The sequence below is a fragment of the Syngnathus leptorhynchus genome, chromosome 11, assembly GCF_054491065.1.
Source record: "Syngnathus leptorhynchus isolate UIUO chromosome 11, UIUO_Slep, whole genome shotgun sequence".
NCBI classification, from domain to species: Eukaryota; Metazoa; Chordata; class Actinopteri; order Syngnathiformes; family Syngnathidae; genus Syngnathus; species Syngnathus leptorhynchus.
Window position 1 is genome coordinate 809,712 of NC_141205.1, and position 15,706 is coordinate 825,417.

Sequence of the window (15,706 nt, forward strand, 5' to 3'; positions counted from 1 at the left end):
CAGCTAGATGGCGTTGTATGTCTATCAAAAGAATAGCAACTGAGCTGAATGTGCGCGAATAAAAACACTATCCAGCCTGTTTTCTGTTCAGGATCTTTATCAGGCTTTTGTCGAGCTCGCTGACCTGATCATTTGAATCAGGGTGAGGCGCCACCTCTTATTTTTCCGGCTGCCATCATCGGCCCCAAGAATGAGACAAAGGTAAACGGATAGGGTAGAACATTTTATTAGGAGATCCATGAGAGTTCTTCACTTTCTCTTTTCATTTCAACCCATGATCTGAAAAAAAGAAGGAGAGATGAATCATCATGATGGTCAACCAAAAGCTAAACTGAGGCTTAAAAACCACTTAGCACGAGTTCATCAAGGTGAATTGACACAAGAGATTGAGGAATTGAATACTGACCCCGTTCATCCAGCTGATGTAGTCGGACACGCGGGTGAAGACAGTGGGCTTCCTGTAAGCGTTGCAGCCGGACGAAGACACGAAGCTGGTCACGCCGTGCACCACCCACCTACCGTTCACGCTGCAGTTCAGAGGGCCGCCCGAGTCGCCCTGAATACAAAAACACAACAGCTTGCAAGAAAAACAAACGGATTGGATTTCAAATGACTTTTGGCCACTGAACTGAAATGAAGTGAAATGCCATTCACAGTTTGTGTGGATGGATATAGTGACTCAGCTCCTGAGTAAGTCTCACAATGGTCTCGTTCTTTGCTGAGGATAAAGAATACGAATATACGTTGCTAAAATGCTGAACATTCGACACGAATCCAGTGGCCTTCAAGGCAATATTATAGTAATAAGGTCTCCTCTGGCTTATTTCGTCATAAATGTAAACATTTCACTCCTATTGGTTGAGAATTGGAATTAAAGCGCAGGTTTTATGTCTTTGTTTGATACAGTCAGTGTTTACTCGGGTTCCGTGAATAGTCATCAATATGTCAAGTCTTGTCACCTGGCAACCGGAGTCACTGCCGCCACCGGCACAGACCATGGAGTTCTTGACCGTGCTGCCCCACCATCCGTAGCTGGAGCACGTCTTGTGGTCCACCACAGGGAGGTAGGCTTGCTTCAGCTGGGCGGACAGCTGACCTCCAGCTACACCGCAATCATGTGATGTCACTGGCTTTTAGTGGCAAGTACAAGGAGCTGCTTGAGGCCCATCGAGGAGCAATCTCCACAGATATTGCAAAAAGTCTCGTTCTTTGGCCCGCTACTCACTCTGGGTGCGTCCCCATCCGGTGATGTAACAGGCGTTGTTGTGGGGCAGGATCTGACCAGACGGGGGGAGGGCACCGAGCTGGACGTAATTATTGAGGGTCGCCTCAGACGACAGACGCAGCAGAGCGATGTCAAACCTAATTGAGAGCCAATGTTGTAGCATGAGAAGCTTCTGGAGCCGTTTTGGAGGAGTGCAGAAAAACGAGCATGGCTGACCCTCCGGCAACGCTGTTGGGGTTCCACCTGGCGTGAAGGTGGACACGACTCACGCTCATGTACTGCTCTCTGCCCTCCTGGCTGTTGATGTTGTGGTCTCCCAGAACCACACGCCAAGTCCTGGAACTGTGGTGGAGGAGGAGTATTGTTTTAGCGCAAAAACATGGAAGCGGCAGACATTTTAGCTTTGTCACCCACCGGTCAACGCAGTGAGCGGCGGTCATCACCCAGCCTCTCTTAATAAGAGTTCCTCCACACGTGTGGTAGAAGCTACTGCCAGATTTGTACTGAAGAGAGATCTAATGGAACACAAAAGGTACACGTGAAATGTTGCAAAATGTTCTCGACGTGGGTGGGAAAAACGCACATGTAAACTGCATGGGATTCTTTTGTATTTGATCGGATTGTAGGTTATTTTTATTTTATTTTTATATTTTTTATTTTTTTTTTATTATTTTGCATGCCAAATAATGAGCAGACCTATTTTAGTATGTCATTTTTCTTTCAGTTTCAAAACCGTTTTTATTTTATTGTCGGAAGCACATCCACATTGTTTTACTCTGACGTCGTTATATCCAAAGATTTGAACAGCAAACATTAAAAAAGGTTTCTTTTAAGCATGTATCCATTTGCTCAAGCAGTTCTTATCTTTCTTCTATTGTTGTCTTGTTTATTTTGGGGTTATCTATTTGGACTTTGTATTGTAGAATTTGAATTGTGAGCCAGAAGCAGCCAATCTAAAAATAAAAACCAAGACAATCAAAATAGGAGTTCTGGCATCGAACCCTGTGGTTCACCACACAGCAAAGCAAATAGTTGTCATTCATTTTATCTTCACAGCGGTACATCCACGTAAAAACCAAGTATGACAGGATCAAATGCAAATTACCTGCCAGGGCCAAGAATTGGCTCTGGCCACCTCGCCTCCTACGACTCTCTCTTGGGCTTCGCCATCCTCCAAGAACCTGGGCTGGGGCTCCAGCTCAGCCAGCGCTGAGGATTCAGTCACGTCAGGGTGAGGCATCAAATGGGAAAAAGCAGACAAAGCTTACCCAGTGCGGCCAGAGTGGTCAGCAACAGAAACCTCAACATGTCTGCGGTTGCCCAAAAATCGGTGCTGTACTTCCTTTTATATCTACTGGACGCCTTGTCGTCAACGTGACATGCTCAATGCCACCTGTGCAGATCACACACTTATCACGATACGGCCGGAACAATCAAATGCTGACTTGGCGAACAATCCGCTCTCTGTTTCCATGTGGAACTCCTGCTTTTACCCTTGTGTGTGTGTGTGTGGGTGTGTGTGTGTGTTTTAAAGTGAATCTTAACTGGACAGAATAAACTTCACATGGACCAGACAATCAATCAGGTACATCTGAAAAAGTCAAAAGATTCATGTATGATCATTATAAGATGGAGTGAGTGCGATGTAGTAGCTCATCCATTATTCTATCCCATTTGTGTGGTTTTTCCGTTTTTTGAGCACTGGCGAGATGACTGAAATGGTTATTGACTGACTGGCCAAGTTCAGGCAAAACTTTTCCACTTGCCGCTGACGTTTGACTCGACAGGTGTTCAATACACAGTGTTACATCATAGCAGTGGCACCAGCACCTTCCTTCAAAGCCTCCGCAGGACCAAACACCAGCAGAAGCACAGACCTACATTTACTACCTAAATGAAATGGCTTTTCATTTCTTTCCAACAGTCTTTTGGCTTAAATTTGATAGCGTGTGTCTTGGCCGCACAGCTTCCAGTCATTCGCCACGCTCACATTATTTTATTTCACCCGACGCCGTCACATAACCCAGTGGAGCCATCGCACGCACGCAAGCATGCACGCGTTCTTCTTTGAACCAATCGGATTTTTGATGGACTGATGAAGGCCTTTTTGCAGGCCTGGTGACGGGTGGCTTTCTCAGTCCCCTAAACGGTTCAGCGACATTTACTTTCTAATCAGTTGAGCTCGATGCGCATCACGGCTTTATTTCTGATAGAGAACGATGTCGGACCATGATTGAAAATTCACTTTCAAGGTGCACGTTGAAAAAAAAAAAAAAAAGGACTTAATGAGGCTAGGCCTGACCACCATTACTGTTGAGTCGCCTGTGTTAGAGATGTTCTGACTCTAACTTATTTTGCAAGAACCACACGGGAGACAGTATGCCCTTTAAGCACTTGCAAGTGGAGAGCCTGTTCGTTACTGTAGGTACAGCAATGTTCGAACAAACTCTGCCGTTAGTCTCTTACAAGAGCATATTTATTGAGAACAAGTAGGGTAGGGGTGACATTGGACATGTTTGGAAACCCTAACAGCTTGTTTCAATTCGGATTTGTTTTGTGTGCACACTTTCAGAGTAGTTATGCATGAGTGGAAGCCTCTGCTTTGGCATCTTTGTGACATTGACGTTGTTTAATTAAATATGAACTGCTTTATTGTAGCGTAAGGCTTTGTTATTGTTGAGCTTTGGAATACGAAGCCGACATCTCGGCGCCATTCCTCCTATGTGCAAGAACCCTTTCAAATCCCCAGATACATTCTCTACTTTTACAAAAAAGAAGCCATCAGTCAAAGTGATGTGAATGACCTTTATTTTGAACAACAGTCGATGTTCTGCTTCTTGGACTGCTTGCTGCTTTTGTTTACATCATGATCTGTCAACCCCCCAAAAAAAGGAGAAAATGAAGACGATGTCAAGTCAATGATGGAAGTCAGCGACGTCACCCACCGAGTCCATCCATTCGATGTAGGCGGAAACGCGAGTGAAGACGGTGGGCTTCCTGAGAGCGTTGCATCCATAGCCGGACACAAAGCTGGCGATGCCGTGTACGTAGTATTTTCCGTTCACCAGGCAGTTGAGAGGGCCGCCGGAGTCGCCCTGAAGAGAAGCCACAATGAAATGTTTTTTTTTTCTCACCTTAGGTCGAGTCACCTTGGTCTTTGTCCCATTTTTTCTGGAGGGCACTCACGTTGCATCCGGACTCAGAAGCGCCACCGGCACACACCATGGTGGTCTTGATGCTGCTGCCCCACCAGCTGGAGCTTGTACAGGTCTGGTGGCCCACCAGGGGAAGGTAGGCTTGTTTCAGTTGCGGGGACAGGTTGCCGCCGGCTGGGTACAAAATCAACGAGCGTGGTCACAAAAGCGTCAAGAAGTAGGCCAACGATGGAGCAACTCACTGGAGGTGCGACCCCATCCGGTGATGTAGCAACGGTTGTTGTGGGGCAGGATCTGTTGGGAAGGGGGCAGGGAGCCCAGCTGCACGTAGGAGTTGAGGGAGGCCTCGCCAGACAGGCGCAGCAGGGCAATGTCGTAGCTGTGTCAGACAGACACGCAGGATATACGAAATACATTTCTCCAGTGATCGTTTTTTTGTGCTACGTCACAAGGTCATTCTCAAATTGGGCTCTCTGAATTGGTATGTGAAAAATAAATACAGTTCTGTTGTATTTCACTTTTTAAATCATTGCATTGTGATCCAACTTTTACATGAAACTAGTGTAGGGTGAGTTTCTCTGCCTGGAAGACTTTTAGAGTTCTGACAGTGATGGAAAAAGTGTCGTCACCCGCCAACAACGTTGTTCGAATTCCATCTTGGGTGGACGTAAACACGGCTGACGCTCATGACCTGCTCCCTGCCGCTGTTGCTGTTCAGGTCGTGCTCGCCCAGAACCACACGCCATGTCCTTTGGCTAAAGACAGACAAATACAGGGAGGAAATCAGCAACGGGAAATAGCAAATAGGAATTGATAACTATAAAAACACTCACATCATACAGTAAGAATAATCGTGTATTTTTTTTTCCTGAGCAGGAGGATGGTGCCCAATGGATTTGACATATATTAAACAAAGAAAACAATCAAATGAAAGAATCCCGATACCTGTCCACGCAGTGAGCAGCGGTCATGACCCATCCTCTCTCAATGAGTGTTCCCCCGCAGGTGTGGTAGAATCTGCTGCCAGATTTGTACTGAAGAGAAATCTGGGAAAGACAATATGGGTGTACACCAGCCGTAGCTGCACAATCTGCCCAATTCAGCTCCTGCGTCATTTACCTGCCAGGGCCAGGAGTTGGGCCGTGCCACCTCGCCTCCTACCACTCTCTCCAAGATGTCCTCCAGATACCTGGGCTGGGGCTCCAGCTCAGCCAGCACTGTTGGAGAAAGAACGTTTGAGAAGAATGCACTGCAGTTCTTTGAGTTTCACAAAGCTTAAAATGAGTGACAAGAGAGAGGAGAAATAAGGAACATTTCCATTGTGTGTGTATGATGTCACTGGCTTACCCAGGGCTGTCAAAGTTGTCAAGACTAAAAACCTCAACATGTCTGCAAAGTGTCACCGACGTTTCTGCCGATGTTTTCCTGCTTCTTTTATAGCTCCGCTCAACCTTCACTTTTTCTCTTCTTTTTTTTTATGCACAGATGTGTGTGTGCTGCCCAGCTCTGCACCTGTTGACTATCCCACAGTGCCTTATCAGAGTCGCTAATGGCTCAAAATTGAGGAATGACACGTAGACTGGATCAAACATGTTACACCTGCTTGTTTCAAGAGCAGTAGGAGAAAACTATTTGCACAGGGATGCTGTTCTCATGATTTCACTTGTCTGAAATAAAATAATCAAGAGAGTATGTTTTCTGAAATGTCTTGTGTGTAAAATTCAAGTCACTTCACAGGATTGATTTTGTTGCTTTCATTTTTATGGTAAAAGAAGGAAGTCAAGTCGAGTGAAATGAAGTGTGCTCATTTATTTTGATGCCCTATCTTCCAAATAAAGAGCACTTTTACTTTCACCTCTCCGGTTAAAATGATGAAATGGCTTGCAAGCGCTTGGTTAATATTTACATCACAGCCCTCATGAGTTTTACTTGAAAGTGACGAGCATGAGAAGATAAGCAGGGGAAAAAGTGGAGGTGAGGGACAATTATTTACATCACATTACCATATATCAGCTGACCAGCAATTTCGTTACCCGTGAGAACAATTTCTTCCTCGGAGGAAATGGATGCTGCCCCCCCACTCCTCCGCAGACCCAATCCCAACTATTTGTCTACGAGCAATTAGAAAAAGTCAATTGTCCATAATGTGTTCCCTTTTCAACAGCCGTTCAGTTTTAATGTCAAAAAAGTCTCCATAATGACTCTAGCGTGAGAAGTGGCTCCTAGAAGATTTCTCCCAAACTGCTTTTGAATGGTGGCTGGATTAACACATGATGTTTTCACACCAAAGACAAATGTGTATTCAAGCCAAAAGTTGTGCCGATTATTTCAACAATAGACTTCCGATCAAGATCCCTCATGTGTGTGTGTGTGTGTGTGTGTGTGTGTGTGTGTGTGTCTTAAACAGAAGACTCTTAATTAAGCAGGAAGTCATTAAAAGTGAATGGATTTGGGATTACTTCCTTATCGGGCCATTACGGATTATATCCGGCCTGCGTGTTAATTGAACAGGCCTCGAGATGGGAACGAGGATTGAACGTCGCGCCGCTTCCTCATCGACGGGGGACATCTTGTCCACGTATGGAGTCTCGACCGCTATCGCCGCGGCGACTTCCGCTTAAGCGTTCAGATCAAAGTCAGCCAGTGTTGGGGGATACGTGTTCATTAAAGATGTTTGCACTTGGTAACATTTTGTTCCCATCACCAAGCAGAGGTTGAAAAGAAGAAATGGAACAGTGAAACCAATACCTAATTATGTTGACATGACTATTCCTAGCAATGGTGTCGTGACCATTCTATTTCTTTCTTACATATGTTTGCCACCAAAACCCAATCTCTGTCAATCATCATCCATCCATCCATCTTTATGTGTGCAAATAAGTATGGAAATGGATCGACTGGCTTTTCCGCAAGATTTAATTGCGATTAAACCGCAGTGAAAACAATCGATGTAACCACCGACACCAACATCATCACTTCTCTCTTTACCTTTGCTCTCACATTTCCCTCTTGGCTCTTGTTTAAGTCGCCACTACATCTTTGGTGTAAAGGTCCTGTAAAGGTTGGGGCCTTGTGTGGATTATCGGTGTTGGGGAAAGCACGCACGCACGCATCTGGAACGATGATATGCTGTGGCCACAAGTGTGTGATTGATTGGAGTGGTGTAGCGGTCATCCATCTTTGTGTTGGAAGCTGCAGCTGCTGCTGCTGAAGCTGCTTCTGCTGCTGCTTTCACTTCATCGTGCACTTTTGCTCTCTCTGGCTTGTGGTGTGGCTTGCCGACTGCAGGAACCAATTCCACAACTTCCCCGTGTACCATGGGAGTTTGTGTCAAAAAGAACGACCTGGTCGGAGAGGTTCTACGTAAGAGAAGACATCTGGAATGTTCTTGTATCCCATCCAACTGTGAAGATGGGTGGGATACAAAAGAGTGCAGAATTGTTGTTGCAGAAGCTCACATTTCCTCGAACGGAAGACAGCTGGAATGTTCTTGTATCGGACGGGATATTAAATTGTTGTTGCAAAACGGTGCAAGCTTATTAGAGTCATATGCTTGAGTATTATTTTGAAATCAAGATATATCTAGTGTGCGATAATAGATCATAGTAGATCATAGGTCTTCTATCTTATCCTTGATTAATGCTTTTATTTTTTAACCCAGCCAGCCCTATTTCAGTGGATTTTAAAAACAAATAGTAAATTGGGACCCTTCATGTTTGAGTCTTTATGTCAAAAGCACCCTGAATTAATTTATGGTAAGTGTCCCTGTAAAGCACTTTTTATGGGCAGCTATGAAAAGTTACTGCCATCTATTTCATTTTCAAATGACCTTTTCAATGGTAAGCTAAGTCCTTTCATGTCATACTGCTCCACATATCTGGAATATGCAGGGGCACCATGGCATCCATGTGCTTGGCTTTTCTTTGCAAGTACAATTGAAAGAAAGAACAAAAGAAATCAAGGGAAGGGGAGACGGATGTCTTTGTGTGAATATTTAATTAGCTTTGATGCAAAATAAGGCATTAAGATTAATTTCTCCTGGAGTCAGACGTTAAAAGGGTCGAGGGTACGCCTCAGATGAGGAACGTTTAGACGACCGGCAACAAAATGAACAAGAAAACAGAAGAGAGGAAATTTGTCAATGTATTCGTGGCTTTTGGACATTGTTGATTCTTCCATGGGAATGAAGGGAGAAGCTGTTTTGTCAGACCCGTTTGTATGATGAGCAGTCACCCCAGAAGATGAGGCCACCACATTGAGGGGAGCTACACAACTAAACATACAGATGAACTGAAGAAGTTTGAAACTTCACCCCAAAAAAGTCCATTTCGTATTGATCCGAGCCAGGTTTGAAGAACCTGAGAGAATTGTTAGCAGTAGTGCAGAATGAATAAGTGCCCGTTTTTCTGCACAAAAGCTCCCTTTGACTGGTAATAGGGAAACAGACGCCACTACTTTGACAGTCCGTCATTTGCGCTCATACAAAAGTAGCTTGCAGTCAAAATAGAATGGATTGGGCCCAACGCCGTCAAGCTGGGCTGCTGAATGTGGCAAAGTGCAATATTTCTCAACGTGGGAGAGATTGTGTTGTTTTGCCGTCAATAAAGGCGCCCTTGGCCCACTCGGGTAGTATGCCGTTGTCTGGCCGCATTCTCATTAGTAGATCTAATGACCATCTGTCTGGTGAGACCTTGTCCGTCACCTTTTGATGATCCAGATGAGGTCACTTTTTGGACAGGGGCCAGGACAACAGGTGGAGAAATGCAGGTTCTGGGCTCTAACCGCCCTCACAAATGAGTTCTGCGATCCCTGCCATTTTCCTCCCCAATTTGGTGGCAGTTGAGGCGAGTAAAGGTCCATCTGCACAAGAAACGGCATTGTTATTCAAATGAGATATCAAAGGTGACAGGTTCTTGAAATACGGGAAGAAACTTTGATTTCAAATAGTGAAGATAATCTGAATTCAAAGCCGTGTGTGTTGGCAGTGTCAGAGTTTAAGATTTTTTTTCAAAGAGAATTTTCCTTCCTCCTCTTAAATGGAATGCTAATAAAGCCCCAATGCCAGCGTTACTCTGGCTTTAGTGCTTTCTTTATAGAGTGATCTTGCACGGAAAAAGCTTTCTATTTTTACACTACCCTTTCTCCATAATGAATTAAGTAGCACAAGTATGACCATTAAATCACTTTTTTTACCTCCAAAATGCTGTGCTTTCCCAATGATTTTCATAATAGGAACCTGCTTGAATAAAAATGTGCTCATTAAGCTGAACCAAACCATAAAAGGTGGCAATGAAAAAAAAAAAAAGCCCAAATCAATACTTTCAAATGTCATGTTTTTCTTCCTCGTCATAAAATGGTTGTCCCAGACGCACGGTGCTTCGTCAGAATTCCAGAACATTGCTCATCTACACGGCAAGAAGCAGACTGTGCAGATGACTGTCTTGTATGGCAATTATAGTTGGAATTAGGAACAATTTCACGGGTAAAGCCCTCTTGCCTCTTTGGCAAATGTGTCTTCCATAGCAGATCTGGCAGCGGCATCACAGGCGCGCATTGGCTCCACTCATTCCACATCTAGCTCATGACATCCATTTCACTATAGCATAGGTTGGAATGTCATAGCCCTTCTGAGTGAAGCCAGCAAAAGGACAAATAGCAGATGTCTCCACATGATCCTAATTGAGCCTGTGGTGTGATGAGTGATTTTGGCCTCCACAATCTGCTCAGAAAACCTGCTCGGTAGCTGTCACCACGAACAAAAATGACGGGGATGGATGGATTGTACAAAACAAGAGCCACAAAATAGTGGCATTGTGAACCTTGAATCCTGATAGAGGGGCTCTCACTGTACTTGGGAATGATGGGCAATTCATTCAAATTTACGATGCAGTATGTCAAATTTGATTTTTCACAAGTGGGACGGAAGATGGATGGAGGGATGAATGAATGAATAAATGAATGAATGAATGAACTTTCCATTTTGCCCAAGGGACAAAGGGAGAATTTACTGCCATCTACTGGTGAATGCAATAAGCCAAGTTTCAAGCGCATGCATTTTGAAACATTTAGGTCGCGTTACCATCAAGAAAGTTCAACTCGTGCAATATCTGTGTATTGCATTCCCCGTAAATGACACCAGTCTTTCAGAGACTCAAAAAAAAAAAAATCGCGTTTATGAAACCATGAACAAAATCTGCATGTGAGATTTTGTGCTATTATTTCTGTGGCGTCCAAATTGTATTCAATCGGATGCTTGTCGTCACACATGCAGTGGAAGAAAGCCCCTTCGCCCAATACGCTCGCTCCCTCGCTCGCTCATCTTGCCATTGATCAGACCACGTCGTCACAGCAGCCTCCGAGGAAGCGGACTGTTTCCTTCCAGCTCTGTCTTTTTTTCCCACCACCACCATCACCACCATCACCACCGGGAGCAGGAGCCGCCGCAGCTTGCCAGGTGCACATCGCCGCCGCGCCGCGCCGCAGCCTGCCAGGTGCACATCGCCTCCACCTCCTCTCCTCCTCCGGGAATCTTTGCATGCAAAGCGGACTGATTAGCTGCATTGTGGAAGGCGAAGGATGCCAGAAAGCGAGCCGAGCCAAAACCGATGGATGGTGTGACAGCTCGTCATGATGCAGCTGTTTCGAGAGCCGGGCTGCTTTTTTCACTAAAAAGGGGCTGGGGAAACAAACAAACAAACAGACAAACCCCCATCTCTCCAAATTCCATGATTCAAGGATTACTATTGGGGATCGTTGCGAGACCACACCGCCTTTTTCTTTTTGGGGTTGGCGAGGTAACTTGCTGAAGTATGTGCCGCGCCGCGCCGGCTTCTTTTGTCACTGATGCGTGAGCCAGCTCAGCTCAGCTCAGCCTCGGCACTTTTGCTCCTGACCAACCAAGGGCGTGAACTTGCAGACTCGGAACCTTCAGTCGGTCGCCCACCCTTAAAGAAGGCTTGCGATCTCTAAAGACGGATTTTCGCTGTTCCTTTCCTATCCAACGAAGCACGCATCCATCAGTCCAGCATGGCTCTGAAAACGGACTCTGAGGAGCTGGACTACGCGAGACCGCCCCCCATCGAAGTGTTCGCCAGCCGCTCCACGCTGCACGGCATCTCGCACATGTTCACGTACGAGCGCATGTGCGTCAAGCGCAGCCTGTGGATCCTCTTCTTCCTGGGCTCCTTGGGCGTACTGGCGCTGGTGTGCGTGGACCGCGTGCACTTGTATTTCCAGTACCCGCACATCACCAAGCTGGACGAGGTGGCCGCGCCGCTCATGGAGTTCCCCGCGGTCACCTTCTGCAACCTGAACGCTTTCCGCTTCAGTCGGGTGACGCGCAACGACCTGTACCACGCCGGCGAGCTGCTGGCCTTGCTCAACGGCAGGTGCGTAAGTGCCATGAGCGCCGCTTGAGCGCCGCTTGGGCGCCGCTTGGGCGCCACTCGGGCAGCGCTTGAGCGCTTGGCTTGGCATGCACAGGCTTAGTTGCCTCGACGTTTACTTTGAAACACGGAGGCTGTTTAACACCACTTTGCCTCAGGGGAGTCAACTTGTAATCCTCACGCAACAGCACCATCTATGTTTGCAACCCTTCAGGGACCCGGAAAATTCAAATCAATGAGTGTGTTTAACAACCCTGCCAAATTTAAACAAGTGAAACATCTGCAAAGCGCTGAGAAATGAATGCGCTCCAACACTCTCGGTGTGTCTCCTGAATGCATGCTCAAGCAAATACAAATTGCAAACGATGTAGCAAGCAACACATGCCCTTTGACCTCTCTTCTCTTCAAATGTATTGTCACACCTTGCATTTGGACTCCAAATGTTTCTATGGAGTACTTGCCACTCTGTTTGGTGGCCGCCGCCAAATCATCCAATCCGGCCCGGGACTGGATTGCATAAGGATCAAAGAGGTTTAAGAATATACCTTTTCAAATCCATACATTTTCCATAGCTCTGTTACAAGTGCCAAACATTTTCCCATATATTATTGTGCATAATGCATCCATTTCCATAGCCTTTTTGTGTACATGGCCATGCAGCTGTGCATAATAGAGCTGAAAGCTAGCTATGGTCATGCGTGTGTAGCCTGTTCTTCTTCCCACCTCACCTCTAGCCATTTGTCTAGTGCCGAGCAGATCAAAACAAATGTGAGCCACACGCCGAGGTTTTACCTTCAGGGAAGCCCATCTGTGGGAATGTATTTTGAAAGCACCAAATCGTAACAAAGGTTATCTCGGGATGCATTTTTGCCAGCCGCTGTTTGAAGCCTTGCCTCTTCTTCTAGTCCAGACCGCCTTCAGACAGAACCAAAGCACGGTGACTGCGGAAGTCTTTGGGATCAAACAAGAGATTCGATAGCGTCACATTTTCTGGAGTTAGATCCAGTGCAGAGCGCCGCCAAAGCCGAGCAATCCAATTTGGATCAGTACCAAACTGTACATTTTCAGAGGTGCCTGCCTTTTTAGCATCAATATTCATATAGGTGGAATGAAAAGAAAATGCAAACGAAAGTACAAGCAAGATACAAAAAAAAAAGTGTGCCATCAGTTATTGATCTGCGCTTTCATCCAGATCAGCTCAGCTCAGCCATACAAAGCAGAGTACATACATACGCAGAATTGGGCCGCTTTTGAGCCTGGTGAGCAAAGACTTGCTGCGTCTGAAAGATGATCCTCTGATGTGTGTCAAAGTAACTTCAAGTCCTTGTGGGTTTCAGTGTCTTACAGAAATCCTAATTGACTTTGAGTCCAAATGTAGCCGACTGTGCAAACATGACAGTGGTTGTTTGTTTAAATGTTAACATTTGCACGACAGGACTGTGTCTAAAGGGATATTTTGCTCATTGCAAGCTTTCCTTTTTATCTTTTATAAGTCGTGTTTGTTTGGGAGGCACGGGAGGAAGGTGAGTCGCGTCAAATGGCACCGTGAGTGCAAAGCAATGTTTTGACACTTGTCTCGCTTGCTGCCAGCAACATGGCGGGCGCAAACACGCAAAACCTTTTAAGACTCTCTGGGATCTTGGGATAACCTTTTATCCCCAACAAAAGCCGCCGCCGCCATCCTGTGATTTTTGGCCTTTTTATTGTCCCCCAAAAAAACAAAACAATACGTCACATTTTTATTGAACTAATTTCAAAAAATGTGGCAAAATACTTTTGTAGTATTTGGAATAACCTCACCGTAGTGAACACGAAAATAAATAAGATTGTAACTGTAACACGTGACCAATCTATTTTATTTTGAGGAGAATTTACTTCAGGACTTTTTCAGAGAGAGATACTGTCAAGCTTTCCCAGATTGCGTGATTTCCAAGTTCTATTAAAAGCTTTCCTGTGAAATGTACGGCCCCGATGTTGAAGCTGCAATATTGTACGCCGTGGCTCCACCGTCAAGAAGAACATTGAGAAACGCTAGTCTTGTAGTTCATCAATAACAGAGTTCATTCCCAATTTGAGATCGTTGTAATTTATTGTAATATTATGCACACGTTGAACTTTAACGGAGCACTTCAAATTCTTTTTGGAAAAGACATTATGACTTGACAGTAGTAAATGATGAATATGATCTTGGGGGGAACAATCATTCCTCTCTGGCCCCACTTGGTGCCTCGAATTTGATCTACACAAACTGCCGAGTCATTTGAAAATGTGTCTCAATCATTTGATCATCATACAAGTAGATAATTGTACTTATCTAGAACACAAATAGGGTATGGAGATGATTTCAACTCAAAGCTCACCTTCTCTTTTTAGTTCGAGACCCCAGTTTGCAAATAAAAGCATTTGCTCCTTTCTTTCCATCCAAACAATGGCGGATGGTTTATTTGTCCACTTGTGTTGTGCAGATTTGTTCATGTCCATCTAAATTCCCGGCCTGGGATATTTGTCATAGGCTGGCTTCAGCTGATGGACTGACTATGGCAAGCATGAAATGAGCTTTGGGATTGGCAGGCCTTCGCATTGCATTTGAAGGCAAGCGTAAAAACACTTGTACAAGCAGGGAAATCCCATATCGTTGATCTACAAATATCAAATGTTCCTATCTCGATGTACGCTAGCCCGAATATTGATAAATGAATGAGCAAATGGTGGGTGCAGTTTAAGAAGTCAACTGAAAGGGCATCCTATTCCCATCAATCAAAGAAAATCACTGCATCCTTGATTTCAATGTTTTTAATGTTGGAGTGATGAACAATACAACTCTTGTGCTCCTTGTATCATTGGTTGAAACAAGTCATTGGTGATGAAATCCCATTGGGACACTTCTTTACAGCACCCCCACTCAACAGACACATTGTTTCACTCGTTACTTGTTTCTGCAACCATTTCCTATTCTAATACAATTGCTCCAAAATGAATAATAACTGAAATGTATTGGCGAGTGTATCTTCTAAGGTCATGTGAGTCCCTCGGGTTACATGTTAGCATTTAGAGGCTACTGTTTAAAGTACAGTAGAGTCAATGGCCATGTAGAAAAAGCTGTTGGAGCACAATCCTGGCTCTTTTGAAATCCCCTGTTGACACTTGCTTCGCTTCCCTTCCCTTCCCTCTCCTCCCCTCTGCCCAAGCCTTTGGTTCATTCTTTCTTTCTTTTCTTGAAGTGCGCCTGCTACGCTTTGATCACTGTCGACTTTGGCCGTGCGTGACAAACTCCCAATTCACAACTGACAAGTTTGGATGTGTTCATACTCTCGTCACGTATGCAGATGACAGTCCTGCCGTACAACGGTGCAAGGCAAATAGCGTCAGCGAAACGTAACGGTATATTTTTAGCTTATTGATCCACGCCGATGCCCAAAGCGCAGTCGGGAGCGCAACTCCTGCTTACACACCCTCGCAGGACATAAATCCGGTCCTATTCTCTTCTCGTACATATGATACTGTTGCTGCTGTCCGAGAAAAGTAAGAGTAGCAAGAAAATGCCAGCCATCTATTTCACAAAAACAGCAGAAAGCACGCATTTACATACGTACATCTGTCGTTGAGTACCAGATACACGATGTCCACATCACATGGTACGAGATGCACGCTCCGACTCAGTTTTCCATTTTTAGAATAATTGAGTGACTCGCAGGTCAAAGGTGGCGGATTGGATTCCTCTTGGTATTCCGGATAGCTACCGTGTTAAGAAAAACCCAAAACATGCACGCTAGACCCATTAAGCACTCCAACGATGTCTGTTTCTTTGCTTTTGCTAGATGAAATTGTGAAAAGCGTTTTTTTGCTGAATACTAATGATGACTTCCCTGATATGAACTGCTGTCTGTTTGATGGGGTGGCATACTGCCTCACTGGAGACCTTCATTCATTGCTATGCCACA

At 45.1% G+C, this 15,706-nt stretch overlaps 3 protein-coding genes across 4 annotated transcripts in view; 1 reads left to right on the forward strand and 2 right to left on the reverse strand.

The window, feature by feature from the left end:
• Window positions 1-210: 210 nt before the first annotated feature.
• LOC147048689 (elastase-1-like) lies at window positions 211-2,533 on the reverse strand. Of its 2 annotated transcripts, XM_085924302.1 has the most exons (8): window positions 2,494-2,533; window positions 2,331-2,434; window positions 1,640-1,740; window positions 1,442-1,567; window positions 1,226-1,362; window positions 960-1,102; window positions 407-556; window positions 211-279 (listed from the first exon to the last, which is right to left on the reverse strand). In XM_085924302.1, the coding sequence occupies exons 1-8, from the start codon at window positions 2,531-2,533 to the stop codon at window positions 268-270; spliced, it is 813 nt and encodes a 270-aa protein (XP_085780428.1). In that variant the 3' UTR covers window positions 211-267. The 2 variants fall into 2 exon arrangements, with proteins under 2 accessions (XP_085780428.1, XP_085780427.1); XM_085924301.1 differs by having other exon boundaries at window positions 1,442-1,740; window positions 2,331-2,530.
• Window positions 2,534-4,016: 1,483 nt separating this feature from the next.
• LOC147048690 (elastase-1-like) lies at window positions 4,017-5,851 on the reverse strand. Its single transcript, XM_085923528.1, has 8 exons — window positions 5,728-5,851; window positions 5,500-5,597; window positions 5,326-5,426; window positions 5,010-5,135; window positions 4,623-4,759; window positions 4,412-4,554; window positions 4,171-4,320; window positions 4,017-4,096 (listed from the first exon to the last, which is right to left on the reverse strand). The coding sequence occupies exons 1-8, from the start codon at window positions 5,765-5,767 to the stop codon at window positions 4,085-4,087; spliced, it is 807 nt and encodes a 268-aa protein (XP_085779654.1). The 5' UTR covers window positions 5,768-5,851; the 3' UTR covers window positions 4,017-4,084.
• A 5,555-nt stretch (window positions 5,852-11,406) lies between these two features.
• The window catches only part of asic1b (acid-sensing (proton-gated) ion channel 1b), a 75,502-nt gene continuing 71,202 nt past the window's right edge, over window positions 11,407-15,706 (forward strand). The window contains exon 1 of the mRNA XM_085924527.1: window positions 11,407-11,768. Within this exon, the coding sequence (XP_085780653.1) occupies window positions 11,407-11,768 (362 nt within the window). The remainder of the gene's footprint in view (window positions 11,769-15,706) is intronic.